Source organism: Apus apus, chromosome 2 (assembly GCF_020740795.1).
Source record: "Apus apus isolate bApuApu2 chromosome 2, bApuApu2.pri.cur, whole genome shotgun sequence".
NCBI lineage: Eukaryota > Metazoa > Chordata > Aves > Apodiformes > Apodidae > Apus > Apus apus.
The window spans coordinates 40,156,304-40,183,674 of NC_067283.1; the positions used below are offsets into that span (position 1 = coordinate 40,156,304).

The 27,371-nt window shown below is 42.8% G+C and overlaps 1 protein-coding gene across 4 annotated transcripts in view; it reads left to right on the plus strand.

The window, feature by feature from the left end:
• The window catches only part of RARB (retinoic acid receptor beta), a 196,281-nt gene that overhangs the window by 159,131 nt on the left and 9,779 nt on the right, over window positions 1-27,371 (plus strand). For all 4 annotated transcript variants that reach the window (XM_051609292.1, XM_051609295.1, XM_051609296.1 and 1 more), the window contains exons 4-5: window positions 15,518-15,678; window positions 23,035-23,211. In XM_051609292.1, the coding sequence (XP_051465252.1) occupies window positions 15,518-15,678; window positions 23,035-23,211 (338 nt within the window). The remainder of the gene's footprint in view (window positions 1-15,517; window positions 15,679-23,034; window positions 23,212-27,371) is intronic.

Sequence of the window (27,371 nt, forward strand, 5' to 3'; positions counted from 1 at the left end):
TGTGCATTTTGCATTTGGGATTGTTTTTTCCCACGTTTAAGTAGGTCGATGCTCCACCGTCAGTGTTTTCTTGGAGGCAGAACTCGGTGTATGTAAACCTGGGAAGCTCTTAAATATAAAACCCGAGAGCCTGAAGAGACAGCATTACATTAAATAGGAAAACTGAGCAGTGACATCACAAACAGAAATAGTAAACTGAATGATACTGGAAGATAAGGCAAAGCTTTTTTAAAAACGCTGCAGACATCACCACATTCACTCCTTTAGCAGCAGGCATACATGGAATTCATCAGAAGGCTGGGGGGTGCCAGGTTGCTCCCCCCTCTGGCACAGAGAGGTGCTTTATTCCTTTGGCAGCAACAGGTAGTTTTGGTGAAGAGAATACCGCTCGGTTGAAGGAGCAGGAGAGGTCATCATTCCTTGACTCTCTGGTCGATCCAGAGTCACTGTGTTCACCTGCTGTGTCTCCTCCTGTTTCCATCATTAGCAGTTTCCCACTGTCAGCCCTAGTGCAATGGGTGCTGCTGCAAATCCTTTGCTTCTTCCCATCTCTCCTGAAAAAAAAGTTCTGGTTTCCTTGCTTTTATTTTAACTCCCAACTTGCCAACTACAGTTTGCATTATGGAAGTAGTAACACAATATAAGAGAGGTGGAAAAAATGGAAATTGCCAGGAGTTGCAGGAGTGTACGGGAAGTAGTATTACATTTAAAAGAATCCACAAGTTATGCATGCTCTTCCAAAGGATAGGAGCTTGCTTTTGTATGTTGTGTACTTTTAGAGGATGTCCCAGTGGCAGAATAAATAATTTATTTTCTTTTTTTAAATTGTTTTAAAAATGAAATGGGAGTGGTTTATTTTGGCTAATGCATGGGAGTTTTTTCTATGTCTCAAGCATGCTGAAGTTGGTATTGCACAGGTTTTAGCCATTTTATAACCTAGAGGACAATAGAGGAGGCATCAACTCAGGAAGAGCAGTCTACAGTAAATGGATGTCCTTACATGATAAGCTGCTGCCCCTTTTAGTACTACTACTACTTGTAGCTGTGTGAGCTGCTTCTTACATACAAAGGGCTGTCTTCCTCCTGTTTTTCATGCCATAGCACATCTTCTGGGCAACCTGTGACACAATTTATTTTGATTCTAGTGGAGAGACAACAGGGAAGAGCCACTCAAAAAAGAGTCACTTCTGAAGTTTCATCCTGGTGGGTTTTTACTGATACAGAGGATTTGTTGATATTGGAAGACAAAGCATTAGATTAAGTGAAGCTAGAGTTGCTCTGACAGTACTGGTCTCTATCTGTCTGGGCAGGGAGCAAACCAGGGCTCTTTTGTTTCAAATTAAATGCCTCATGAAGATGGGTGTGGACGTCCAGAGCTCAGTGTGTATTTCGTCTCACAGTCCACATTGTACAGTGCCATATTGTCTGGTTATCCCATTGAGGAGCTCGGGGATCAAACTTATACAGTCCAGATCCCTGTAACAAATGACTTGGAAGCCTTTTTACAGCATTTTTCTACCAGAAGGACTCAATTTGTCCCTTTCTGTAATTTGGAAGAGAACCTCAATGCATACTTTTTTCTTTTTTTCCTCCTTAGATGTGTCTTCAGATGAATGCTGCTGCTAAATCAGATAATCCAGAGAATAATTCTAAATAGAAAAGGAGTGCAAATAAAAAGAAAAAAGAGAAAGGATAGTTGGAATTAAGAAAAAGAAACCCCATTTTGTTCAGCCCACTCCTGTAACAATGTGAAAAGTACACAGGGAGAGAAAAGAATAAGCAGAAATATTTTATGCCTTTAATTCTGCAGAAGGCTTAAATCCTAAAGAGAAAGTCAAAGCCTTTTCTTGGCACCTTTTCCTGTTGTTTTTTAAGTCAGTTATAGCTATTTCACATGTTTATTAGGAAAATTTTTCCTGCTAGAGTTTTAGCATGGCAAGGTGTGAACAAACATAAAACCATACAGACACATCAGCTGCCTTCCACAGGGTATGCAGTGTTATCCCCATGAGTTTGGATTTTCTTTCTTGGCTGGGGGAAGGGGTGGAGAGATAACTATGGTAAATGGATCTTGCAGTAATGGAACAGGAACATTTAAAAATACTCACTGGAAACCAGTGTGTGGGAAGAATAAGGCAATTAAGAGGAATCGCTAGATATCCTGTCTTAACAGTTTATTGTATATATTTTTAATGAGTATTTAATCTCTCTAATGCTGTGTGAGGGATTAGAAAAAAAGGGGGAGTCAGGCCTCTTTATGTGCATACTTTTATGTTTCCCCTTCATTGAACATTTTCTCTGGGCAAGTTGTTTAACTTGAGCTGGTTGGAGGTGTTCCAGCACAACAAAGCTTTGCTGAAAGAGAACACTGGGTTGAATCCCAAAATGCAGAGTTGTCAGCATTGTGTCGTGTTCAGATTTGCAACATCTGGAAGTGAGTAACAAGGGGGGCCAGGAAGGATACTTGTCAGTTCCCATCCTCCACGTTGCGTGACCCAGCTGCTGGTGGACTTGCCTGTGCCATGTCTGCTGCGCAGCCAGGGGCTCTGGGGCAGTACTGCAGCTGGATGGGGAGGTGGATGTTCATCGGCTCTTTCAGGAGCTGAAGAAAGCTCTGCTTTTGGAAGTCTGTTTTCAGCCAGTGCTTCCCATGGGGATTGTAACCCAGGAACAATATCCTGAGGACCTAATAAAAACCGTTTTTAAGTGCGTCTTGCATCAGGCACTTGCCACAGTCTTGGAGAAGACCATCCTATCTGGAAGAAGATGCCAGACCTGTGCATGATGACTTCAGGGCCCAATCCCACACTGCTGAACGACAGGAAAGATTTGTCATTGCCATGGCTGAGGTGAGGGTAGAAACCACTAGTAATGCCAATTAATCCTATATTGGGTAGTCATTTGTAATGTCATCTGGGGACCACCACCCTCATTTAGTTAAGGACCAACTGTGTGTTGAATTCAGACTTCTTGCCCAACCTTTGGCTTCCCTTTCACACGTCATCTCAGGTCCAAGTTGCATCCTTTGTTTTCATAGAGAAGTCTGGGAAAACTAGGTCAGTTTATCCAAGTAGAAATTATTATTTTATTGAGTTAACTCTGTGATGACCTGCTGCCTGTTTGCATTCTCAAAATGAACTCCCTTGTGTGCAGTAAGTCTTGTGCTAGAAGTTGCAGAGGCCTCAGTAATCACTCTGATTTCCAATCAACAATAAAAAGACTGCTTTTTTTAGTATCTTTCTGTTTCCTGGAAACAAGTGTCTGTCTGCTTTGTTCCTTGTCTGATCACTACATCAGGCTGGTCTGGTGTACTGTAGAAGTGCTTAATGTGAAAAGGTTATGTACGGGCTTTACTGGGGGTATTTAAAAGATCTTATGGAGAAATCAGGATTCGATGCTGCTTGACCTTATCTGGCAGGGAATTAAGCTCTTTAAGCCAGTCCTGTGGTTACTAGCATGTCTTTTTTAAATAATGTGATCTACCTACTCCTCCTGTGTCAGGACTTAAGTCCCGGACAAGAAAGCAGTTGTGGGGTTTTTTTAATGAAAGAGTAGTTAGAATGTATTTTAAAGAACTTCTTTGGCATTGTACATAAAAGATAAAATATATCAAAATAGACAGTCTGATAATTAGGTGCAGGCTTGTGGAGTGATTCATGTCATAACGTGAGTGCTGAAACAGCTGAGGTTGCTGCAGGTGTGTTAAGGGAATTCGACCCTGTAATGCCGTGATGCTTCTGCCGCTACATAAAGCAGGAGTACAGATGTCCAGAGAGCCTGCATTAAGAGATGAAAAGCAGTATTTCTTTGTGTGAATTATGGATGGTGCAGTGTTTATTAATCACCCAAGCAACAAACAGCCTTCGTCTCCCAGGCATTTTTTGCTTTGAAGAGTCATGTTAAAGCCTGCTGCTGTCCCAAGCACAGAGATCCCAGGCAGGAGCTGGGGCTTTGGCAGCTGCAGGTTGAGCCCCACTGAGGCTCAGCACTGAGTTACCCTGTGTGGAAAGGGATGTCCTGCCTGAAGAAAAACCTGAGAGACAGAGGCATTTCAGATGCCTCAGCTTGCTGGTGTAGTATTTCAGGGTAGACAGTGAGATGCTAGAGCTGAAAGTGAATAAACTTGTTTACCTGTGTCAGTAGCCAACTTCAGTGGGGATTTTATGGAAAACCAGCAGTGTTGCCAGCCTGGCACTCCTGGAGCCTGCTGGCTGGTTCAGCTTGGCCTTCCCAAAATCCTGTGATAGAAAGTAAAAGAAGTCCCCTGACCTTAACTCTTTCTCCTTAGGTTAGAGTTTGTGAAAAAAGGACTATGTGATCTTAAAAAAACAGAACAAAACAAAACAAACCCCAGTTCACCCCAGTAACAGATTGTTTATTCTCATTGCTCAGCTTTTGGGAAGGGAGACAAAGTAAACAACATACTAATATGCAGTGACATGCAATGGTATTGTTTGAGCTTGTTATTTTACCATTTGATGAAACTTTTCTTTTAGTTTTAATGACACTGAAGAGTTTTAATGACAGGCATTATTAATTAAAAAATCAAACCCAGCTGCAGACCAAGCCCATGGGCAGGTGCACATGCATGCCCACCAGCTGTGTTGGACCACACATTGATAGGAGGCTTAAACAGTGAATGTTTTGGCTGATCTTCTGGTGCCTTTAGGTCCATGTGGTTGAGTAATTCAGTTCTTCCTATCTCTTCCTCCTGGGCTGCCTCTTCTGGCTTAGCAGGTTGCTTGGGGTCAGCTCTGGGCTGGCCAGGAAGGGAGCCTGTGCAGAGAGGTTGAGCATGGCTGTGGAGCTGCACGCTCTGTGTGTCCGCTGCCCACCACTTCAGGAGCCAGCCCTGGCACCCCAACAGCTGGAAGTAACATCCTGATCTCAATTTCATTCATTCGTTTGTTTATTTCTTTATTAGTAGGAGTGTCAAGAAGCCTTTGTGCTTAGGAAGGAATTTGTGTAAGTGCGTAATGGCGCGTTTTCCACCTTAAACTTCACAGGAATAGGTAAATAGTATCTGAGCTGTTTCTTTGCGTTTATTATCCCTGGCCTAGTGGGAGGCTAGGGCTGCAAGCTGCCAAGGCTGTGATGCAGGCTAACGTTGCCATTCCAGACTGTGGCTCCCTTTCTTAAAACACGCCGGGAACAACTGTTCCTCCGCCTTCATGAGCTCAATTGACGGTTGCGGGAGGCAATGTGTTCTTTGTGCTTGATGAAGTACACCGCGCACAGGCCTCTTCAGACGTGTTGTCAGTTGGCAGCTCTCGCGCTGGATGCACCTTTACACAATTGCACAAGGCACCAGGAGGTACAAATGTGATATCTAGCCTTGGGGGCAAAACAAAGAAATGAGACTTAGGTATGAATGCGGTGTTATCCATCTGCAGATACTGATATTAGACCTGATCTCCTACTATGCTACTGTAGTTTTACACTAATAAGACTCCGCTGTGATTGGTGGAATAGCACCACTGCAAGTCAAAAATAGGGGTGATAAGTTTGGGCTGTTATTTTTAATTCTTGGTAAATAACATAGGATTGTACCCTGTTTGGGAAAAACCAAACTGCATTCACTGCGTGAAAGTAGCTGTAATAAAAGGCAGACATGCAGGTGGCACACCTTCTTGGTGTTGCTCCTGAACTTCTGCTCTTCCTTTTGGGGAGCCATTGCCCCGGGTACTGAGCAGCCATGTGCAAGTAAGGGGAAGGAGTCTTCCCTTCCCCCAGCTCACCTTCTTTTTTTTGTAGCCTTTCCATTTGCTGTCCCACAAAGTAAGTTCTACAGTATGTAATCAGAATTTGTCCTGTAGCTGAGACTCATTCATTACATGAAATGAATGTGCTTATTACAGAAAGTTGTTTTGTTGAAGGAGTCTGTTAACGGTGTTATCAGGAAAGAGGTTGCAATTTGTCATGGTAGGTAGCTTTCCAGTTAAGTAAAAAGCAACTCAGGTTCTTTTCCTCTGTGTATCAGGATGAGAAGTAAAATAGCCACAGCAGGTTGAAGTGCATGAAGTGCTACAGTCAGGCCAGGCAGAGGGCAGGAGTAAAGTGCAGTGTCTGGTCTTGGTTTACAGCCATGCACTTCCCAAGCCATCAGTGATCCTAGGTAATGCCCAACAAATTGAATTGATGACTTTGGATAACCCCAGCTTCTCCTGGTTATGAGGCATCATGCTACCATGACTGTCTCCAAAGAGAAATTAATGTAGTATCTGTAGATGAGTAGACTGATTTACCTTTTGGTGACCCTGGAAAGAAAGGTCAGGTTCAGGATATTTTCCCTGTAATCAGTTATCCATAAAGAGTTAGTGTACCAGGCTTTGAGATTGTAGCTCAAAAGGGCAGTTGCTTTGAGAAGGTAGCTCAAAAGGGCACTTGAACAGCTGAAATCAGATGAGACAGATTTAATGGTCTCTTAGTGATTTCTGTCTGAAAGTTCAGAGTTTGAAATTTAGGGATTTTTTTTCTTTACCCAGCCTGTGGTAAAACAAATGCACTCTAGTTTATCAGAAATCTAATTCCAGACTGAGTATTTAGAAGTATTTTTCAGCTGCTGTATGTGCACTTGGTCACTTCAGCTGTAAGGAAGAAAAAGAATAATCACATTGTGTTTGTGGTCTTGTATATTTTTAGCTAATGTGTTAAGATGCTGCAATTCCAGAAAAGCAGACCTCCTGTTCCCCAGAGTATTTTCGTTTAACCAGCTGTATGCAGAATTTTCTCTAGACTGTCACAGGAGTTACTAGTAGATCCACTGGGATTTTGGTAGCCAAAACAGTAGATAGTAAGCACAATTCTTCTGTTCCCTAAGGGTTTTAGTTTCATGGGGATTCTGCTGTAGGCTGACACTGGGCAGTGAGTTGTCTGCAGAAGCCCAATGAGTGTGGGAAACCTCCCTAAATGGAGTGATTGATCCCCAAAGCTTCTTCCCATTCCTTCATCTGAGCATGGAAGGGACAACTGGCAGTACACACAGGGTGATGCTGTTACTCTGCAAACCCATTGCAGTTAGCATGGTAGATCTTAATAAGAACAGCAGCACAAGATGCACAGGGACATTTTTGGGATCTTGCTGTGAAGATGTTCCATCTCGCAGATGGGAATTTCTGCCTATATTAAGTAACTTGAGGTGGTGCTTGTGTGAAAAGGAAACATAAAGTGGGTAAATTTTATCTTAGTCAATAGGAATGGCTAGTTTATTTCCATTGCAGGTATGTTGGAGGGCCCTCCTAGGAAACCTTAGTGACTTATTCTGCCTGCAGTTGTTAACGCTAACCACCTTCAGTAGCTCTTCAAGCATCACCTGCTAAGAGTATGCAGATTATCCCTTTTAACACTGGCAATTAGTTGATGATATTAAGAGACTTTGAAAATGGAAATCACAAGGCAAATGCTCTTTAGACAGTTTATCACTGTTACATGCATAATTGCATTTCTCCAGCAACTTCATTTGCAATATGTAGGGAGATGTAAGGGAGACGAAGGAGCGTGTATTGGGTTCAGCCCCTGGTGCCCTGTGCATCCTGGCTCTGACTCAGCTGCTTCTCTTGCTGTTTCTCCTGCTCCCCCACACCCCACATGCTGCAAAACACTTTTTCTTCTAGTTTCCTTGTTTGCCGTCTTTTTGGTTTTGCAACTTCTTAATTTCTCATTTGTTCTTGAAACCTGTTTTAGGGGGGGTTGTTTTAATTTGTATTTCTGGAGCCCTGATTTTTGTTCTTGGGGAAGTTTTCACTATGTCTGCCATGTTCTACAGAGCTTGAACCAGTCCTGAAAGACTGTAGTTAATGCAGAGGTAGGCATTAGTGGAAACAGTTTATGGGCATTTAATCTTTCCTGCTGAAGTACTTTATGGAGCCTTCTTCAGCATTCAAGCCAAATCTGCCTTTAGAACCCATTATTTTTTTCATTTGGCTGTGGTTTTGGGTCTTGGGTTGGCAGTCCTAGATAGCCTAAGTATGGTAGCTGTTGCTTTTGCTTCTTTATGTCTTAAAATCAAAAAGATAAAAAAAGAAAATAGAATCTCCTAAACAGTAGTAAAGTGAAATAATAAAAATCATAATTTTATAATAATTTTCTAAAAAAGAATACCAAAGCCATACCTTTCAGCTGCCTTCAAGTGGTATTTTTCTCAGCCTGTTGTTCTGCATTGGCTTGCCAATTTTGGTCCTACATCTGCATTCAGTTAGTATTGTTTTTCTTCGAGGGACTAGAAACTCCTTTTTTGCTCATTCCATCTACTAATATTTCAGGGATGTGACAATAGCAGGTGCCAAATTTCATGTCAAAAATAAATTTTTCCAGCTGATGGAATCCTTGAAACCGCAGATCAAGTTTTAGGCCAGTTAAATAAAGCTGTAGAGCATCCATTTGTATCATTCATTCATATAATGAAACCTGTTCTTATAACTCAGTTCTTGATATATTAACCCCGCAGTTATCCTTATACATAAATGGGAGATATGTTGCTTTCGTCGGGTATAATAGGATCTAATCATATAAATCCCCTGTGCATGAATGGAAAAGTAGAGACCCTTAGGCTATAGGTATCAAAGGTCTACCCTATACTTACGATAGCCTAATAAGGTTATTTTGGAGGCATAGGTAATTACTCATGGACTCCCTAAAGCCAGTGATTCATTGTTCACTACTGAAACATTTCTAAATTAATTATGTTTTAAACAAGCAAATCCTTGGCCTTCTCTTTTATGGGGGGGGGCCAAAAGAGAACTGGAGGAACACAAAATTCCACCATTTTCTGCATTAACATACACTGCCTGCTAGTTTAAAGGTCCCTGGTATTTGAACCAATTTAGATGTATTATCATGCTTCTTGCTGTTTTGATTCCATGAATGCGCATTTCTGAATTCCACGTTTTGATGAAAATATTATTGCTGTCATTAATTTGATATTTTGAAAAGACTGCGGATACAGGATCTCAGTGCAATGAATAAAACAGTTGGAGTTAACTGTCCCTGGGGATAGAATCAATCACTGTTGTAGAAGAGGGTGACATTTAAAAAAGAAACTCAGAAGAAAATGTCATGCTTAAAAAATTAGATTTAAACGCACTAGCTCCTGATTGATTTTTATTGCACTCAGATGGATACACTGATTGATTATCAGCCTTACAAATGTTTAGTACCTTTCTCACTTCTCTAATAATCAGAATAATCTAATTTTCAATGTAATTTAAGTTACCATATTCAAGGTTATAACAGATCATATTTCTAATAAAACATAGCAATTATGTGATGAATAATACAAAGCTGCAAGGCAGAGTTCAGATTCAGCTTCATCAAAGAGAAAAAATGCCACCAGTGGCTGGAAGAACCACTCATACATGAAGGCAGCCTACAGGATGATGTCCCCTGGATTTGTGGGGTTTTCCCCTGTTGTTGAACTGAGTCTCCTAGAGCGCTGGTCGAGGTGTGTTTGCCATAGCTGAGTGTTATTTCTCAATAGGGAACCAGGGATGGATTTGCATTCTGTAATATATGTGCTCGCTTTGTGCCTGAGGAAAAATGATAGCGTGCCAGGTGCTTATGAAATTTCTATCATGTTTGTTTCTCTGTGCTCCTTGTTAATTTCGATACGTGTCTGTAGAAGGATACTATCTCACTTAATTTGAGATGTTTTCTTCTGGCAATTGTACCTGACAGCTGACATGGTTGATTTCTCTGAATCAGCTACAAAATATGCAGTTTTCAATGTGTTTCAGTTTTGTACTTGAAGCCCCTTACATGACTGTGTATTTGTTATTGGCTTCGTCCATTAGAAACTAGAGTTTTCTGTTTGAAACGTGCTTTGCCTCCAATCGTCATCCATATGTCAAAGCTCAGGTTTGGCATGAGAATTTGTTGTAAGATAGTTTCCTGTTCTTTTTAAAGACTGAGAGGTTTTGCTTAAAAGAAAACATTATTTCATCTGGAAATCAGGACCTAGAAAAACCAATCTATTTATAACTAACCTGATGTTCTGCACATTTTAATGCTGTGTTTGAATTGTGACTGTATCATTGTTAAAATGTGAACAGGAGTCCTACCATTCTGTGTTGATGTTGCATCAGTTTGTCAAGTGTGATTGCATTGCTCTCAAGATGGTTGTTTTTTTCCATTTCTTAATGCTGGAAACAAGTGAACCAGCCTCCTTGAGGTCCCCCAACTCTCTGCTTGCTTCCACCAGCTCCCAAGCATGGGAGCCACATGATGTGCAGCTGAGTGCTGGCTTCATCCATGGGGTCAGAGAGCCTGGTTCATCAGCAGCAGCATCAGGGGTGCTTAAACAGCCCTTGGTTCAAGGTTTTCAAGCTAGCTGTTGTGAAAGACATCCATACAGGCTGCAGTTCATTACTGTGAGCACAGTGTATTGAAGGATGATGGGGAGAAGGGTGATGCATGGTATGTGTGAGGCATTCATCCTGATGGATCAGACTTGGCAGTGGCAATAGCTAAATGTTTTGCATATTTGACTGAAATTGTCCACAGCTGCTGACTTCTGCCAGAAAAAGAAATTTTTAGCAGCTGCTGCTGGAATTGGAGAAGTTGGAGTGGAAAGGAGCTGTGCAAGGCTTGCAGGTTTCCACCCCAGCAAGCAGCTCAGTGCTGCTGGAAGCCCTGAGTATGGTGCTGAGTATTGACCCCACCACCTGCCTGTGACACTGGTTGCCTGCCATGTGGGGCAGCCTGGGCTGCCTGGGCAAGGGATGGATGGCTTCCCGAGCTGCAGGAGAGCAAGCCTCTGCCTGGAGGGGAGAGTTGGCAGCTCTGCGGCCATCCTGCCTCAGCTCACCTCCCATTTCTCTTCTCAAAAGCGTTTGCAAACAAAAGGAGTATTTTTGCAAGCTTACCTTGTGCCCAGTGCTGTGCAATTACTGACTTGCTCTGTGTGCTTTATGACACTTTTGAGATTTGTTAACTTAACGAGTCACTTCCAAACTATTTAATGACAAGAGAAGTGTGGTTTTACAGGAATGTGAACTAACTGGAAACACTAGTAGTTGTAGCTACAGGAACAAAACCAGTTAAGTAGTACACAAAACACTTCAAAGGTCAAGGGGATCTCCGAGAGGCAAAGCTGCAATGATAGCATTTCAAGTCATGAATTTATAGCTGATTAATCATTATAATATATGAAAGGTGCTGTCTAATTATCTTCTGGGCATCTGGGGAAGCAAAGGTTATGCAAGTAATTGAAAATGTGGTGTCTCAAGCTGCAGATTCTTCTCCCGTGGACATGTTTGTGCCACCTTTGACAAAGGGGAGTAGAGACACAGTCTTCAATGATTTTACCTGATTATCTAGAAACTGCCTTAATCTCTTGGACTGGATCCCAGACTCTTCTTAGGCCAAGCGGTGACTAAGTTTGGTGGACCTGAGGGGCTCACGTTTTAAGACTGGACGATTCCCAGCATTACAACGTGCTTGAAATGATCCCGCTTAAGCAGGATTGGTGCATGGTTGCTAAATGAGAGTTCTGGGGTCCTTGGAGAGAAGCTGTTTTTGTCTTTCCTTAGACTTAGTTTCATCTACAGCAGGCCCTGCTTTTCTTGCAAAATGCATCCTTCCCTCCTGCAGCTTTTGTGCCTCGCCCATCACTTCAAGCAGAAGAGGGGGATGGAAATGTGTCTGAGGCTAAGGAAAGCAGTGGCAGACCTGGAGTGAGGAGGAAAGATTAGACTGGATGATAGAAGAGGTGATGTTCGTTCAGGTTAGGGGGCTGAATGTTTGCGGGTAGGGGCTAATCCTCAAAGCTAAGGCAACAGAAAGTGCCTTTGCTAGCTTACAAACTCTGCCGTGGCTGCCTGGAGGTTTCTGGGTGTGGGAGTGCAAGTCCTGGCGTGTGTGTCAAGGTGACAGGGAAGCTGTCACGGGAAGATGGATTGGAGCAGACGTGCTCAGGCGTGGGCGTGTGTCACTCAGCCATCCCAGCAGTGCCGAAACTCGCACGGACGAGGCTTCCTTGTGTACCAAGCTACACCCTTTTTCATCCTCTTCCCTCTCCACCAACACCTTATTTGTTTTTTTAGTCTTTTAACTTCAGTATTTCTCACAGGGCAAGAGAGCTTCCGTACTGTCCCCTGTCGGGAGCTCTTAAATAATGCAGCCATCGAGTCAGAATTTAGTGCACGAGTAATGAAATTCATAACTTGAGTTTTCTACGGTAGCATTAACTGTGACACAGATTCATCACTGGCGTATCATCATTAAAAAGGCAGTGGAATTGCATTGGGGATTGATGTGATCATATGCATGTAAAGATCAAGATACAAAAAAGGTGTGATTTATGCAATATAAGCAGAAGCTGTAATCCAAAAACCTTCCTACATGTGGTGCGACAGTTCCTGTTCCCAGGGCAGTGATAGCTTTTAAATTTACTGGATAAATGTGTGTGTTTATATGTTTTTATTTAACTCTTTTAAACATTATGTTGTATTGATCTTTTTCTCTCTTCATTTTGCATTGAATTATAGTTGTCATTGAATCTGCATAATAGTTCAGCATTATTGGAATTCTTATATTTTGGAGCCTGGGTGTTATATGTCAGCACTTTATTGTGCTGTCTTCCAGGGAGTATAGAAACACTGCCATGTCTAATGCAGCCTTAGTGAAGACAAATGTAGGAAATACCAAAACTATACATAAAGCAAGAAGATAAATGTTATTCAGATTTTATTGTTATTACAAAGGCTATTGTAATTGTAGGAAGAAAGGCAACAGTGAACAAAAACTGTTCTAAGTTTTCAGGACCTGTTACTTCTCCCCTTCCTACCCTTCAGTGATTTGCGTCTGGAAAGAAAGAGGACAGAGCTGGGCCAATTTGGTGATGTGGATTGACCAGCTGCTGTCCCTCTGGTTGCCACTGGGGAGGAGGGGACTTCAGGTACAGCTGCCGAGGGAGCTGACTGGGGTAGCACAGGAGTGGCAGTGCAGTTCCTGAGGGAGTTATCTCCTGGTCCCTGGGAGCTCTTGGCAGCTGCTCCAAAGCCTGGCTGAAATAACGTGTTTGTCTTCTATGAGGAGTTCAAAGCTATTGAGATAAGTAGTTGCTGAGACTGCCTTGTTTTGCAAATTTGTCAATTAGATCCTAGAGCTATAAGTAAATGGAGCTTTATTACAAAGGCTTATTGCTCTTTGTGGTTGTGTAGGAGTTTACATAATTTTAAAAGGAGCTCTTTTATCTCCCAAGTACAGCAGCAATCGGGATTTACTTTCAGAGTGTGGTAGTGGTTTGGAGCACTCTAGATGTATGTGTTGGTCCTGGATGTTTTCACAGTACAAGAGACTGTACTTGCCCTCTGCCCTGGGGTCTTGCAAACAAATCAGGGCATTGGCTTTATGGGAATGTTTGTAAAAGGAAGGTAGGGGATCCAACCTCTCCTAAACTTGACTACACTAGTAGCATTGAACCTTCACAAGGTATCTTTTCAGTTCACCCTTCCTGGTCTCCTTTTAGTCTCTTACTCCAGCCACTAGAATTGATGGTGTTTTAAGGTTAGACTTTAATCTGGTGGGGTGATCAGCATCCCAGCTCTGATCTAGCAAAGCACATAACTGACTTCAGTATGGGTCTGTTCACACAATAAGAGTCAAGTTAATCCCTAAAATATCTGCTGGATAGAATTTTCTCAGTTGCAAAGTCAAACTTTTACTGAAAACAAACAACAGAGCCGTTCGTCACCTGGAGTATGTGCCCCATGGCCTTGTAAAGGAGCAACAATATTCACTGCACCTACCCCTTGTATTCTGCTACACGTCACATGATTTCTGTAGATGCTCCTGACTCTGCTGCTTTCTCACCCCACCATTTCCCATGTGGCTCTTTTATGTTCTCTCAGAAATGACACATCTTGAACAGACGCTGTAGGTGAGACTGTATCAAAGCCTCCTCTTCCTCCTGAAACATTCAGTGTTTTATCTGCTCTTTGCAATCATTTGTGGTGGGCAAGCAGGGAGGAGGCAGCCACAGAAGGCGTGGTGCCATGAAGGTGGGCCTGGGGAATGCACAGGGGAAAAGAGCTAGCATAGAGGTGGCTCTGGGCATCTGCCCAGTTTGCTGTATTTCCCCCTCTATGGCAGAGATAGATGTTCTTTCTGGGGTGGGACAGTACAAATGAGAATCGGCAGATCTTTGCACAGGAAGTTCCAGCTCAACATGAGGAAGAACTTCTTTACTGTGAGGGTTACAGAGCACTGGAGCAGGCTCCCCAGGGAGGTTGTGCAGTATCCTTCTCTGGAGACTTTCAAGACCCGTCTGGATGCCTTTCTGAGTGATATGCCCTAGTTCTGGACCTGCTCTGGCAGGGGTGGCTTGGACTCTATGATCTTCGGAGGTCCCTTCCAACCCCTAACGTTCTGTGATTCTGTGATTTGGCTGCCTGGCCACCTTTGCGTGTGCTCAGCCCACCAGCCGCACCCTCAGAGTTTACGGCCCTGGTTTAAGAACGGTGAGATTTTGAACACCGGTGTGTGTTAGGATTGGGTTTTATTTGTCCAGCAGCATTTAGTCTTTGGGGTGTTTAATATTGACACAGAGTCTTCGGGGAGAGGGATTGATTTTGTTTTGGCTTTGTTGTAAAGCCTTACGCATCTGGTTACGCTTAAGACGTTAGCTTTAGCTAACAACAAGCCTCTTGATAAAATTCACAAGAACTGGCAATACTGCAGACACAGACTTATCTCCTGGGCATGTTTTGTAAAATTAAGCTATTTTCATTAAAAGAACAAAGAGTAGCATGGTGATGGAGCAGCTGTCATATTTTATTACAAAACACAAATACGTGGGAAATCAATTACAGCGCGAGTGCCGCACAATGCATATTTCCAGTAATCCCCCACGGCCGGGAGAAGGTAGAAGGCTGATCTGAGCACAGGAGCAGATGGCAAGCAACTTTAGATAGCTTCACTGCTATTTTTACTCTTTCAAGTGTTTTTGCTTCTCCTTTGATCTTCAGATCTTAAGTTTAACGTGTTTCATCTCCTTTCATTTACTGTTTTCAAATTTAACTTTCCCTTTAAATAACTTTTGCTTGGTGGAGTTGGTATTAGTATGGGTTTTATTATCTTCCATACTGTGAAATTTAAGAGGAGAGACAGTTGCTATCTTTCTTTAGTGTTGTTCACATCCAATAAAATGCCAACTGCCTCATTGCAGAGGACTTCGCTGTTCAACATGCACAGCTGTAATGATATAATGAAAACATCCCACCTCACAAAGTTACTGAGACACTTACAATGCATGTGCAGTTGCAATAGACTTTCTTGGAAGGTAGATACTATGGGAAGGTATATACTATTGGTTTCATCGGTATCCCATTAAATGTAATTCTTACAGTTGAGTAATTGAGCTCGCATTAGTATTCTCTGTGTGTATAACATCTTTGTCTCCACTCAAAATAATTTATGTTTAAAATAAAAGCATTTTGCAGTGGTTTGAAGTAGAGCAGCAAGAGCAACATGGGGTGAGCCGAATAACCACATGTGATCTGTGTCTCTGCTTTTTCTATAGCTGTCAGAAATGACAGGAACAAGAAGAAGAAGGAACCTTCAAAGCAGGAGTCCACAGAAAACTATGAAATGACTGCAGAGTTGGATGATCTCACTGAGAAGATCCGAAAAGCTCATCAGGAAACCTTCCCTTCACTCTGCCAGCTGGGAAAATATACCACGGTAAGTATGGTCTGTGAGGCATACGTTCTGGATGTTCCTGGATTGTGTGAGTTTGGCTTTGCAAGCTTCAGGTGTTTTGAATAGATGCAGAAGTAGATGCACTCCTCACACCTCCTTAGCTGTGAAAAAACACAGGTATCCATGCAAACACATGCTGAAGAGGATAAGTTGCACTTAACTGTAAGCATTACTTAGCAGTAGTGTGAGAGACTGAAAGAGTATTCCAGCCAAGAGACAAGCTCAGAGTGCATGAGTCAATTACATGCCATCATTCATTAGAAATTTGTTGGCTTCCGAAGACATGATCTCTGCTTGTGCGTCAGCAGATTACAACTTTGCAGGTGTACAGAATTCTTAAATGCTGCTGGATTACTAGTGACAGTCCCAAAGCTACCAAGGTCAAGGAAAATATGAAATGTCTGAATAAACGGGTTTCAAAAATGCTAATTTGCAGTTTACTTCTCTCCCAGTCTACCAAAATACTGCAAAGCAGCAAACACTTAGGCTGCTTTTAGAAATGAAAAATTGGCCTCCCATCAGGAAGTTCAGTACTGTAGGAATTTCTCCAGAGGGTGAGTCAGGGAAATACTTTTTTTGCATACGTGTATATGTTGCTAAATAAGGAGAAGGTCTGTGATATTTGTTGATTACAGAGAGAAAATTCAATGTCAAGTTTGCAAATGCAGTAATAATAGAGATGGTTAAAAATAGTTAGGTAATGCTTAGAGTCCTGTTGGTGCAGGAACAACTTTACTGGGTCTGGTCTTGCTGTCAGTTGTAGCAGCACTGGCTGTTTCAGAGTGATGTGCAGAAGGTGCTGAAGTAGTCGAGCCTGCTTTTGCTGCCGAGGCTGGGAGTTTAGGAGTGGCATGGCTGAGGCGAGGAGATGCCGGCCTCCACGGTTCCCTAGCTGGAGATGTGGGACCAAGCCCCAGAGGCCAGGTGAAATACCCCTCTCAGTGGATTGCTCTCTGTTTTGAGTAGGTGCTCTGCTACTGAAACAAACATTACATTTCTCAAAGAGTAATCTAGGCAAATCCCTGTGTGGCGGCATCAATATTCACTGTTTTATGGCACACTCATCTGTTTACAAAGTGCAGGGTTCGAAACTCCCGTGTCTAGGTTTGAGACTTTGTATTTAAGTGCAAGAAGAGCAGGCATACATGGTGTGATGTTAGAAAAAAGTGTGTTTTTCATGTTGCTCAAAGTATCTTCACAAACGTTTTTCACATTCAGTTTTGAGACCTGCATAAAATGGTTGGTGCTGGGTAAGTTGCTTGTCCTCTCCACTCTTCTCAGGTGCTGTTCCTGCTTGGGTGAGATGTAGCCAAAACAGTCAGCGTAGGCGTGCTGGTAAATACTGCTCAGGCAGACCCCCAGGGAACAGTGCAGCCTGTGAGGCTGGAAGCTCAAAGGCAGCCTGTTGGTGACATAACTGAAGGCAGAGCGAGAGATGGTGGATCTATAGGGTGTCTTTTCAAGGAAGTTCCTGGATTAATTCCCTCCACTCCTCCTCTCAGCACATGAGTTTGCATCCTCATCTTGGAGTGAATAAAATCTTCCAAACAGGCGCTCACACTTCTGCTGAAGAAGCGCTTCTGTATGAGTTTGAAAACATCTTCCTAGTTCAAAGACAGTGAGTTTGTGACTTGCAGAAGAGGTGGTGGAATGTCTGCAGCTGGGACCCTTGGCCAGGCTGGTATGCATGTCAGAGTTTATTGCTCGCAGGCTACCTTTCAAATGTCCTGGGTATCCCAGAATAATAGCCTGTTGCTGTAACTCCCAATGGGGATTTTTTGGTACGTACTTTTGCATTACCTCTGAGTTAGAAGGCTGCATTGCAGCTAGTGTGATGGTGCTTCATACTGGTATTTCCCAATGATCCTGGAGGGATGAAGGATAAACCTGGGCACCTATACACTTGCATTATGTATTGGATGCTTAAATATAGTTAATGTTTTAGCTCTTGAAATGATTCAAGTGGATGAAATTGGAGGGAGTCTTGTCACGTATCACACCTACTACTGGTGCCTTCTCCTTGGGTTCCTGCTGACCCCATGATGAGTTTATGCCCCTGTTGGAATTTCAGAGCCCTTACTGAGAACACCTGGATCTAAGTATTGAGCGGATGAATCTGGCCTGAGTCCTCAGTAGCCATGACCTGACCGATCTCTCTCTGAGGCTGGATACTGGTCATTCGTGTCTCAGGCCAGATCAAGATAGCTTGCGTAAAGATTTTGTGGTTTTGGTGGTGGTTTGGTGGAAGTCCACAGCAGTTAGCTGCATGTGGCTGAAGTCCCTGCCACCTTGTTTGGTGCTATATAAGTTGCAATAACAAAATTATACTGAAAGAATTATTTTTGGCTTAGCTTGGATCTTTGAGAGCAATACAGCTTCCTTCAACAGCTGTGTCAGAACTGATAGGGGCAGTGCTAAATGCTGTCTTCTTGCTGCATGCTCATAGTCTCTGTGTGAAATGTGGAGTAGTTAAATCCCTCGTCTAGCTGAAGCCTGGGGACCACTCCAGTTTTTTAGGTAGGACTTCAGTGTTAAGAGCTCATTTTTGTGAACAGTTCTGCCCAGCTGTGGAAGGGACAGAGTACCACTGGGGCTGGAGTATGGGTTATCTTCATCTCCAGTTCCCCATCAGCCCAGGAGCAAGGGAGAAGCCTTTCTGCAGCAGTGGTAGATCCAGGAAGGTGGTGGGTGGTGGAAAGTGTGTGCTGGTCAGAGGAGCACAGCTTCAGTTCTTGGACACCACCACCAGCTGCTGATCAAATGGCAGGGCTCAGGCATTTCCTTTTGAGACACTTCAAATAGAGACCAGAAGTCAAAAAACAGGAGTGCACAGCCCTTTTTCTAAATGTTGAGTCCAAGGGGAGCTAGAAGCTTATACCACTCTATTTTTCTTCATAGTAATAAACTGGTGTAGGTAGGAGATTGCCACCGGTCCTACTTTTTATGCCTGGTTCTGCAGGCTGGAAGTCATAAAGCTTAGCATGCTCACACTGCAGAGCATACAGATCACTGTTGTGGCCTTAGAGTTTTTTATTTAATTTTTAAAGCAAGATGGGAGAAGTGTGTGTATTGAATCCATGTGGAATCACTTCAATTTCATGAGCTTTGCACTTGAGTACTGGTAGAGACGGCAGACAGAAGGAACTGTTCTGCAAGCATAGCCCCTGTTCACCTTCAGTTACATGGTTGTTCAGACTGATTTAAAACATGATTCTGTTTGTTGCTAAAAAGAACAAAGAATTTTAAATATAAGAGTGGAATATAAAGGACCTTGCAGAGATGCAGTCATAAAAAATCTGTTCACACTTTGCATATCTGACTCTTCTCATTCTTCAGCACTGCAGCCTGCATTTCCCAGAGGAAAAGGTTAGATGAGAATTTTTTTGCCCCCCATTTCTGTATTTTCACCTCTTCAAAACTGGTTTTGAGAAGCATTTCCAATTATGGTTTTTTTATATCCATCTGTTCTTTAAAAAGAAAAAGCATCCAGATCAGTAATAATTACTGTACTTTGCGTAGTTAATAAAAGTCTACTTAAAATAATGGGAGAATAGCACTGGGATTAAATTCCCTGGGTCATTTGACTTAACAGTTGCATTTGGTGGGCAGTGGCAAGGATAGTTCTGCCGATGATGAGAATCAGCAAGCTGTTTAAACGTAATGGATTTCAAAAGTCCATCATAAATAGATCTGTTTTATTACTGTCATGCAGGTAAGAGAGAGTGCCTTAGTAATTTCTCTGGAGACGTCATACTTTATAGTATAATTGAGTGTAACTATACTGCTTGTCCCTTGAGACTGGTATTATTTGTAAGTCTACAGCTGTGTTACATCCAGCCTCGTGATAAAGGGAGGATAAAACAGAATATAATTTTGACTCTGTGGACCTATGCTGCAGGTTCTCCTGGCTTGCTCTGGGCTGGCTGGAAGTGGAGAGGTTTTGCATCTCAGTGGCATTTTGTCTTTTATTAATGCTGGGCTTAAAAGTTACACGGCTGTTGTTCCATGCCATGTATGTATGTATGCATCTCCTCATACTGGGACTGAGCAGAGATGTGTGCTCTAGTCCTTGGTGAGCTTGCCAGAGCTGAAGCGCATTGCTGCTTTTACTAAAGAGGCATAGCAAGTGTTCCTGATTAGGGCAGAGTGCCCCTGTGAGCCTTGTTTCCTTTGTAAAGTGGATTTTAAAGACAGTGGGGATTCTGCTACTGTGTATGTTTCTGCGAGTACCTCATCCCAAATCATTAATGTGGAGATAGAGCAGCCTGCAATGAAAAAACAAAAATTATGGAAAAAATGGGATCAATTTATGTGGCAAAAATGGCTCTTTAATTGGATTTCATAGCAAGGTTGGGCTTTTCCACTGATAAAGATGCCACTAGGGTGTATTACAGTATTGTTCCACCATATGTGCTCTGGTGCAAAGGCCTGAAAAACATGCAAGGCTGCTCCTGGAAAAGACACCCAAAAAAACTGCTTCAGTAAAATATTCAAGAAAAGTCATAGCGTCTGCATCTTTTTCACAGCATGGTTAGAGGAGATCCCCAGGCAAATTTAATCAGAGTTTCTGTTTCTAACATGCATTTTATTAACCCCATATTTTACTGTTCAACCTATACATTAGTATTGAGTCAGTTTGCGTTTTACATATTCAGAAAGGCTGCTAAAAATTTAGCTCTTTTCCGTTACCCTTGCAACTACATTCATTACCAAATAAGATGTTAAAGGTCTTTCCATTTGTAGCATCTCAAAGATAATGTGTAAACCACATTAGCTCCAACATTGAGAAATCTGGCACCTGGCGTAATAAAACACCCGGTTATTTTCTGTTTTATTAACTGCCCCTTCTCTTCAGTTTGCATAATAGTGAGTTAGATTTACATTTGTTAAGACGGCTGTGCATTACTCTTAATAGAAGACATGTCAAACTTCCCGTTGCTGGTGCTGCAGCATGATAAAGTAACCTCATATGATACTGATGAAGATTTCGTTCACACTTGCTGGTTTCGTGCAACGTCTTTTTTTCCAGATGGATACCCTATTGTAAAATGATTTCCTGCTTTAGGCTCTGCTTTGTGTAGCTCTCTGCTATGCCATCTTTCTATGAACTGGATAAACTGCCTATTAAATTTAATTACAGCCTGAATGACTGCACATCTTGATCTTATTTTTTCTCCAATGTACTGTATTTCACCAAGGTCCTTGAGGATGAAATAAAATAAATCTGAAGGATGCATACTCCAATAGCCGAAAGAAATGTTTCAAAGGGCATTACAATGACTGTTAACCCATTAGTTTTGGACCATTCTGAAGGCAATTCTTTAGGGTTAGGATTATAAAGATATTTTCTCCTATCTTTTCTTCTGTTATTTAAAAAAAAAAACAACCAAAACAAAATAGAAGAAGTTCCCAGAATAAAAATTCAAATAGAAATGTGAAGTTAATTTCTTAATCCCTTAGAAAGAGGAAGTGGGGAAGAGCACCTGTGCAGCTTCAAATTGTTCAGCATGGTTAGCATTTTTTTTTGCAATAAGGACCTCATTACCAGCTCGAATCTTCACCCTGTTGCAACTGAAGGTGATTGTTGGGCTGGCAGCACCCTTGGGACCCATCAGGACTTTCTCTTTCATGATTGACAGAGGTCATGGTGTCCACAAGGGCAGCCCCGTGACGGGGTGACAGAGCATCACAGCCAGACTGAGCTCACCCTATGTCCCCTCATCAACCTCTTCAGGCCCTGTGTCCTTCCCATGAACCGAAGAAAGCTTAAGGCTTCAATTGCTTCCAAGGAAGTGGATGTCGTCACCATCTGCAGCAATGGTAGCAGGGTCACTAGAGATGTGTCCTCCAAGAATGTGTGACCTGTGTAAACTGAATACTTTCTGATGGCTATTTATCTGCCATGTTTGTCAGACTTCTAGGTCAAGACTCCTTATATTTAATTTCAACATTCATGTAACATTCTCATTTAAATCAGCTAAGACTAAGGCAGGTAATCACACGGGCTTCCCTTGCAGCTGGGGAGAAAGCCACCACCTGAGGGGATTTTCCCTTACCTGCCTTAAGTACCCACCTGGAGTGAGTGAGCCATTTTGGAGGTGCCTCACGCTTTCTGGGTTAGTCAAGATGCTCAGATGAGAGGTGGAAGAGAGAAACTGCCTTTGGTTTGCTGTGGTTGCAACTCAGCACCTTTTGGAAATTCAAAACCAGTGTATTTTAACAGATAAAAGTCCTCTTGCAACGAAGAGGAGATCACCCAGACACTGAAAGCAGCTGCAATGTGCACTGTGTTTGGTGGCTCATGAAATAGAGGGAGACCATTGTCCTGGCTGCATCCTAGACAGCTTTGGATCAAATGCTGCTAAAATGGGAGCATCCTGCCTACTGGGGAAGGAGGAGAGAGACCTCAGATATTTCAGAGCTCTGTCCTTATTAGTTTCATGTCACCCCACAGGAATCATGGGTGAGTCTCCCCATGCCCCCATCTTTTGTTGGACTAGCATCAATTAGATCACAGTAACTTTTGAGTCAGACAGTTCTTGGCTGACACGTTTCACTTTTTCAGGGGCTAAGTGGTTATTCTGCATGCATGAAAACATGAGTTTAATCACAAACTAAACACAGATTTGCTACATATTCTAGCAAATTACAGACTTTTGGATAAAGAGACATGAATATATGGAAACAGCCTCTGAAAGATGCAGCGGGAATGTCCTTGTAGCACTTCAAACAGTAGGGTATGTGTTGGATACATCATCAAATGAACATGTAGTGTTCATCAGTGCACATGGTGTTTTTCCTAGCATCTTGTAAAGAAATGCTCTTTAATTCATGGGAGACTGTGGCTTGAGAACACTGTAAAACTTGCAGAGGCACAGAGCAGATAAATTAAGTAGAACTAATTTGCTAAGGCTTTAAGTATGTGAAACTCTGTTCCAAATATTGTGCTGCTTTTTCCAGATGAGGACCCGATATTCTTGTTCCACTGTTCATTTATATTTTCTGGCTCACAACTGTAAATTGTCTCTCTCAATGCACTTATTATATAATGGCAAGGAAGAATAATGATAGTGGCATTTGGAAATGTTTAAGTTCATTTGTATTCCTTGTACAGATGGCCTCTGCAATCATAAGTAACAGAGAAATATCCTAGGAATTTTCAGGCAATTAATCCGAGTTTAAAACCAGCATCATCCCAACAGCAAGCTGCAGAAAATGCCTGGAATGTTAATAGAAAGTACTTCTGGAAGGAATACTCAGTTGTTGTTTCTTTCCCTTGAAAACCATTTACTGAAAGGGACGTTGTTGATTGATGGTGCCTTCTGTCTGTCTTTCCAGAACTCCAGCGCGGATCATCGGGTTCGACTGGACCTTGGACTTTGGGACAAATTCAGTGAACTTGCAACAAAGTGCATTATTAAAATAGTGGAATTTGCGAAGCGATTGCCAGGCTTTACAAGTTTGACCATTGCAGACCAGATAACTCTACTTAAAGCAGCCTGCCTGGATATACTGGTATGTGTTTTTAAGATTGTTGTTAGACTATGGATGTATTTTCTATTATTTGTTTTTCTGTAATTGACAGGGAGAGGGGGTCAAATACTGCCCCAGCCTTATGGTTGCAAAATTGAACTTACTGCATAGTCTGGTAGGGTCCTGAGTGGAGTCTGGCATGTCTAAGACGTGTGTGATAAGGGAGGAGCATATAGTTCAAAATATGTAGTAACTCCGTGTAGTTGGCGGATTTCAGTACAGTTGGAAGAAGTTGCACATTTTGGTATTGTGGCACTAACTTGAAATATTAGCAACTTTGGAAAAATTTCCTTATTGTTAAGGCTGAAGAGAGATCTGATTCTCTTTCTTTCTTCTTTCCTCCAAAGCATAATGTTCCATGTAAAGGATATCTAGAAAGACAGTCTGCTGTACAATGTTTTAGGAATGTGCTGTATCTGTGGTCATGAGGTAATTCAAGGAGTAAGACACAGATCTTCAGAGTGAGGTTTTTGTGGGTTGTAGAGGGGTAACTGGTGTGCCTGGAGCCTGATGGGCATAAGCTTCCAGCTTGCAGATCCTCCTGCTTTCACCAGTGCTGCAGGCACCTGTGGAAGTGGATGCTGTAATGGACTCTGTACAGATTTTAGCTAAATGTCATCTAATTTTAAGTAGGGAAACATACAATCTGCAGCAGGGAACTGTGCTGATGGGCTTGGAGTTTTCTTCTAGACCTTGCCACGATGTCAAACTGTCTGCCCTCCCTTTGTCTCTGGTTGTTTCTGTCACGCTGACCTTCAGAGGAGCCCTCTGGGATCTCAGCATTTCTTTGTCAAGACCTTAGAGATCTTCAGGCGTTTAGTGGCAAATATGCTTCTTATTATTTGTTGTACCAGTAACTTCAGTAAAACAGTATTTTCAATGTTTTCAAAACATATTCTAAATGTTTTCTTCTGAGCACAAACCTTCAGGTCTTTATTGAGCCAAGCATAGCCAAGAAGCTCATTGTAGGATGGCTAACATAGAGATGTTTTTTGGCATGACACAGAAGTTTAAACAAGGGAATCTGAAGTAATTAATCTTGGAATTTCTGAAAGTGCACTGCTTCAAACAGGATCATATTGAGGAGGACGTTAACTGCTGTGACCTTTTCCTCTTGTTTTGTCACAAGCTGTTTTGAAGAATCGCATCTAGAGGACATTGATGAAGGAGGAAGAGGGGTGGGAGAGGGGATGGGATATCATTCTCCAGCCTATGAAAAAGGGAAGGTTGAGGTTGCCCTGCTGTGCTCAAGAGTCACCTCTCATTGTCTGCTTCATCCAGGCACTCATTCATACGTGGCCATCTCATCGTTACGGTGTGTGGTCCCCCGGCCAGGCAGAGCCATTCGTTACCAATTGCACGCCTGTCGTCGCCCGCTCTGTCCTGATAAGACACAGCTACATTCCCCTTATCCCGACTGGTGTACAGTGATCGTTAAACTGTGCCGTTGCCTCGGGTGTATTCTGCCAGAGCTACAGGATGGAAACTACTTTGTGTTTTGCTGTTGTAGCCGGTACTAAATGGTTAATCCAGAAACTACACAAAAATGGTGAGGAGTCAGGATACAGCAAGAATCTGCACATCCAAACTCTTTACCCCCTGAACTTCAGCCCTTCAGCTGCCATCCCTTGTTTGTCACTGCTGTTCCCTGGCTCTGTAGCTGCTGTTAAAAACCGTGCCCTAATTCTGTAATTGCTCAGGATCCTGCAAGCTCCTGGCACTCTTTGTTGGGATGGGTGGTGGGAGCTTATCCCATAGGTTGTGGAGTCTTCTTCACTGGAGACATTCAAGACCCGCCTGGACGCATTCCTGTGTGATGTACTCTAGGTGACCCTGCTCTGGCAGGGGGGTTGGACTAGATGATCTTTCGAGGTCCCTTCCAACCCCTATGATTCTATGATTCTATGATTCTATAGCCCCTGTGGCACAGGATCCCCCAGCACCTCTGCTTGCTTCTTGTGTCGCCAGCACTGGCTGGACGGTATCAAGTATGTAGGGGTAGCCTTTCTGCTAGTGGTTTTATCTGAAGTGCTTAGATAAAGGCACTTCACAGCCTTTGATCAAAGTGACTAATAAAAGCCTAGTTGCCAGATTAGAAAAAGAATAATGAAGCAGGTGGTAAATGGTGACTATATTTCAGCTAATTAATGGTTAGAAAGGCTTGGTTCTTTAATACAAGTCACCACTTTTACTTTGTAGCCATTTGGCAACCTTCAAGCTCTAGTTATAAACTTTATTGAGATCTTTCATTCCCAATCACCTGCTCATTCTCTTTTTTATTTTTCATGAAGCTGGAGAAGGCAACACATCTGAGCGAGCTGGGCACAGCTTGTGCCATAGCTACCCGTAGCAGGGAGGAGCTGTGGCTTTTCTGAAAACAGGAGCAGATAAGACATGGTTGCCACAGAGTCCTAACTTTGCTGTGTGACATTTACACAAGCTTTATGTGACTATTTTATGTGCTGCTTAAAAAGAAAAAGGGATGATTACCACGAGCACAGTGATGGGTAGTGCACACGCTGGCTGGGAAATGCCCATATCCATTAAACCCGCATCACCTGCACATTGTCAGAATTGCAGCGCAGCTCTGTATCTTTATTTAAGCTCAGTTTCAGTACTTGGAGCCACATTTTTAAAGCACATATTTTCCCTCCCAGCAAGTTAGTTCTCCTAATGATGAGGAGTGTTTTGAGCATTGTATTTTGTGCGTTGAGACGTGGAGTGAGCACCATTTGCCCTCTTGCTGTGTGAGCAGCGCTGCCTGCCTGTGCTCTGCTGGGTGAGCATTGCCCAGCGTGGGCATCAGCCTCTCCGGTGTGCACTCCCATCCTGCTGCTGTGCAGTCCCCAGCACGTGTCCCCAGAGTCACACCATGCAGGAGGAGCAGTGTGGGGTTCCCAACCCAGCCAGGTAGGCTGGCCAGGCTCCCCTCTGCCGGCAGGACCTTGGTTCACTGCCCACCCAGCAGCTCTGTCTGGGCTGTGGGGACTCAGGAGTCAGACCCTGTCAAGGGCACATAAAAGTCATAGAATCCTTACAGTTGGAAAAGACTGCTAAGCTCATGAAGTCCAACTGTCAACCCAACACCACTATGCCCACTAAACCATGTCCCCAGTTGCCATGTCTATGCATTTTTTTAACTCATCCAGGGATGGTCACTCCACCACTTCCCTGTGGAGCTCTCCTCACTTGGTTCCTGTGGATGCTTAAACCCCCCAACAGGCTGACAGTGGTGCCAGAAACTCAGTAAACTCCACTGGGTATGGGCCAGAGAATTGTTTTATATACAAACAAACAAAATCTCTGAAAGGGCAATAACATCAAGCCTCGCAAGGCAGCTGAAGGTGCCCATCGAGGATGGTGGAATTTATATCTGCTCTGGTGCCAAGAGTTTCAGGGATAAAACTACTAAAATTCAGTCAGCAACCCTCATAAAAGTGAGTGCTTCTGTCTGCTGGTACACTGGCCCAGCAGCTGTGGAGCATCCCCAGCCTCACTGAGCTCTGGCAAAATGCATATGGAAAGAGTCCAGAGTCCAGCCTGACTCAAATCCAATGGATAAAATCCTGGAAAGTCCTTGAATGCTAATCCTTAATAATGTAATTTTTGCTTTCTGTTGTAAAATGCTGTATGTAAGGGCTAGGAAGGCTTTGGTGTGTGCATAATTACCTGTGCTGGTGGGGTATGGCAGCACTGTGGAAGCTTGTTCTTTGTTTTAGAGTCACTTGCTTGGGTTTCTCCTCTCAAGAAACCATCCCAGCTGGCTAAAGCAGCTAGCTTACAACAACAGCATTTCTTAAAAAAAAGGCCAGCTTGCCCTAACGAATCTGTTTAAAATGAGTAACATTTCTATAATAGCAATAATTTTGTAAATCAACTTTCTGGATGGTTCTGGTTTTGTGCAGTGTGTAGGGTTTTTGCTGTGAGATTTTTAACTGGCTCATAGGAACCCCAGACACTTTAAGATGTAAATAGTCCTTAAAACAAAAGGTCCTTTAATCATGAGCAAGAACCTTAATTACGGCTGCAAGTGGCATTTAAGAGCAGAGTGACAACTAAAATACTTGGCGTGGTTACAAACTCTAAACAACATTGAGGACATTAGGAGGATGTCTTCTAGACAGTGGTTCAGTTTAAAAGAG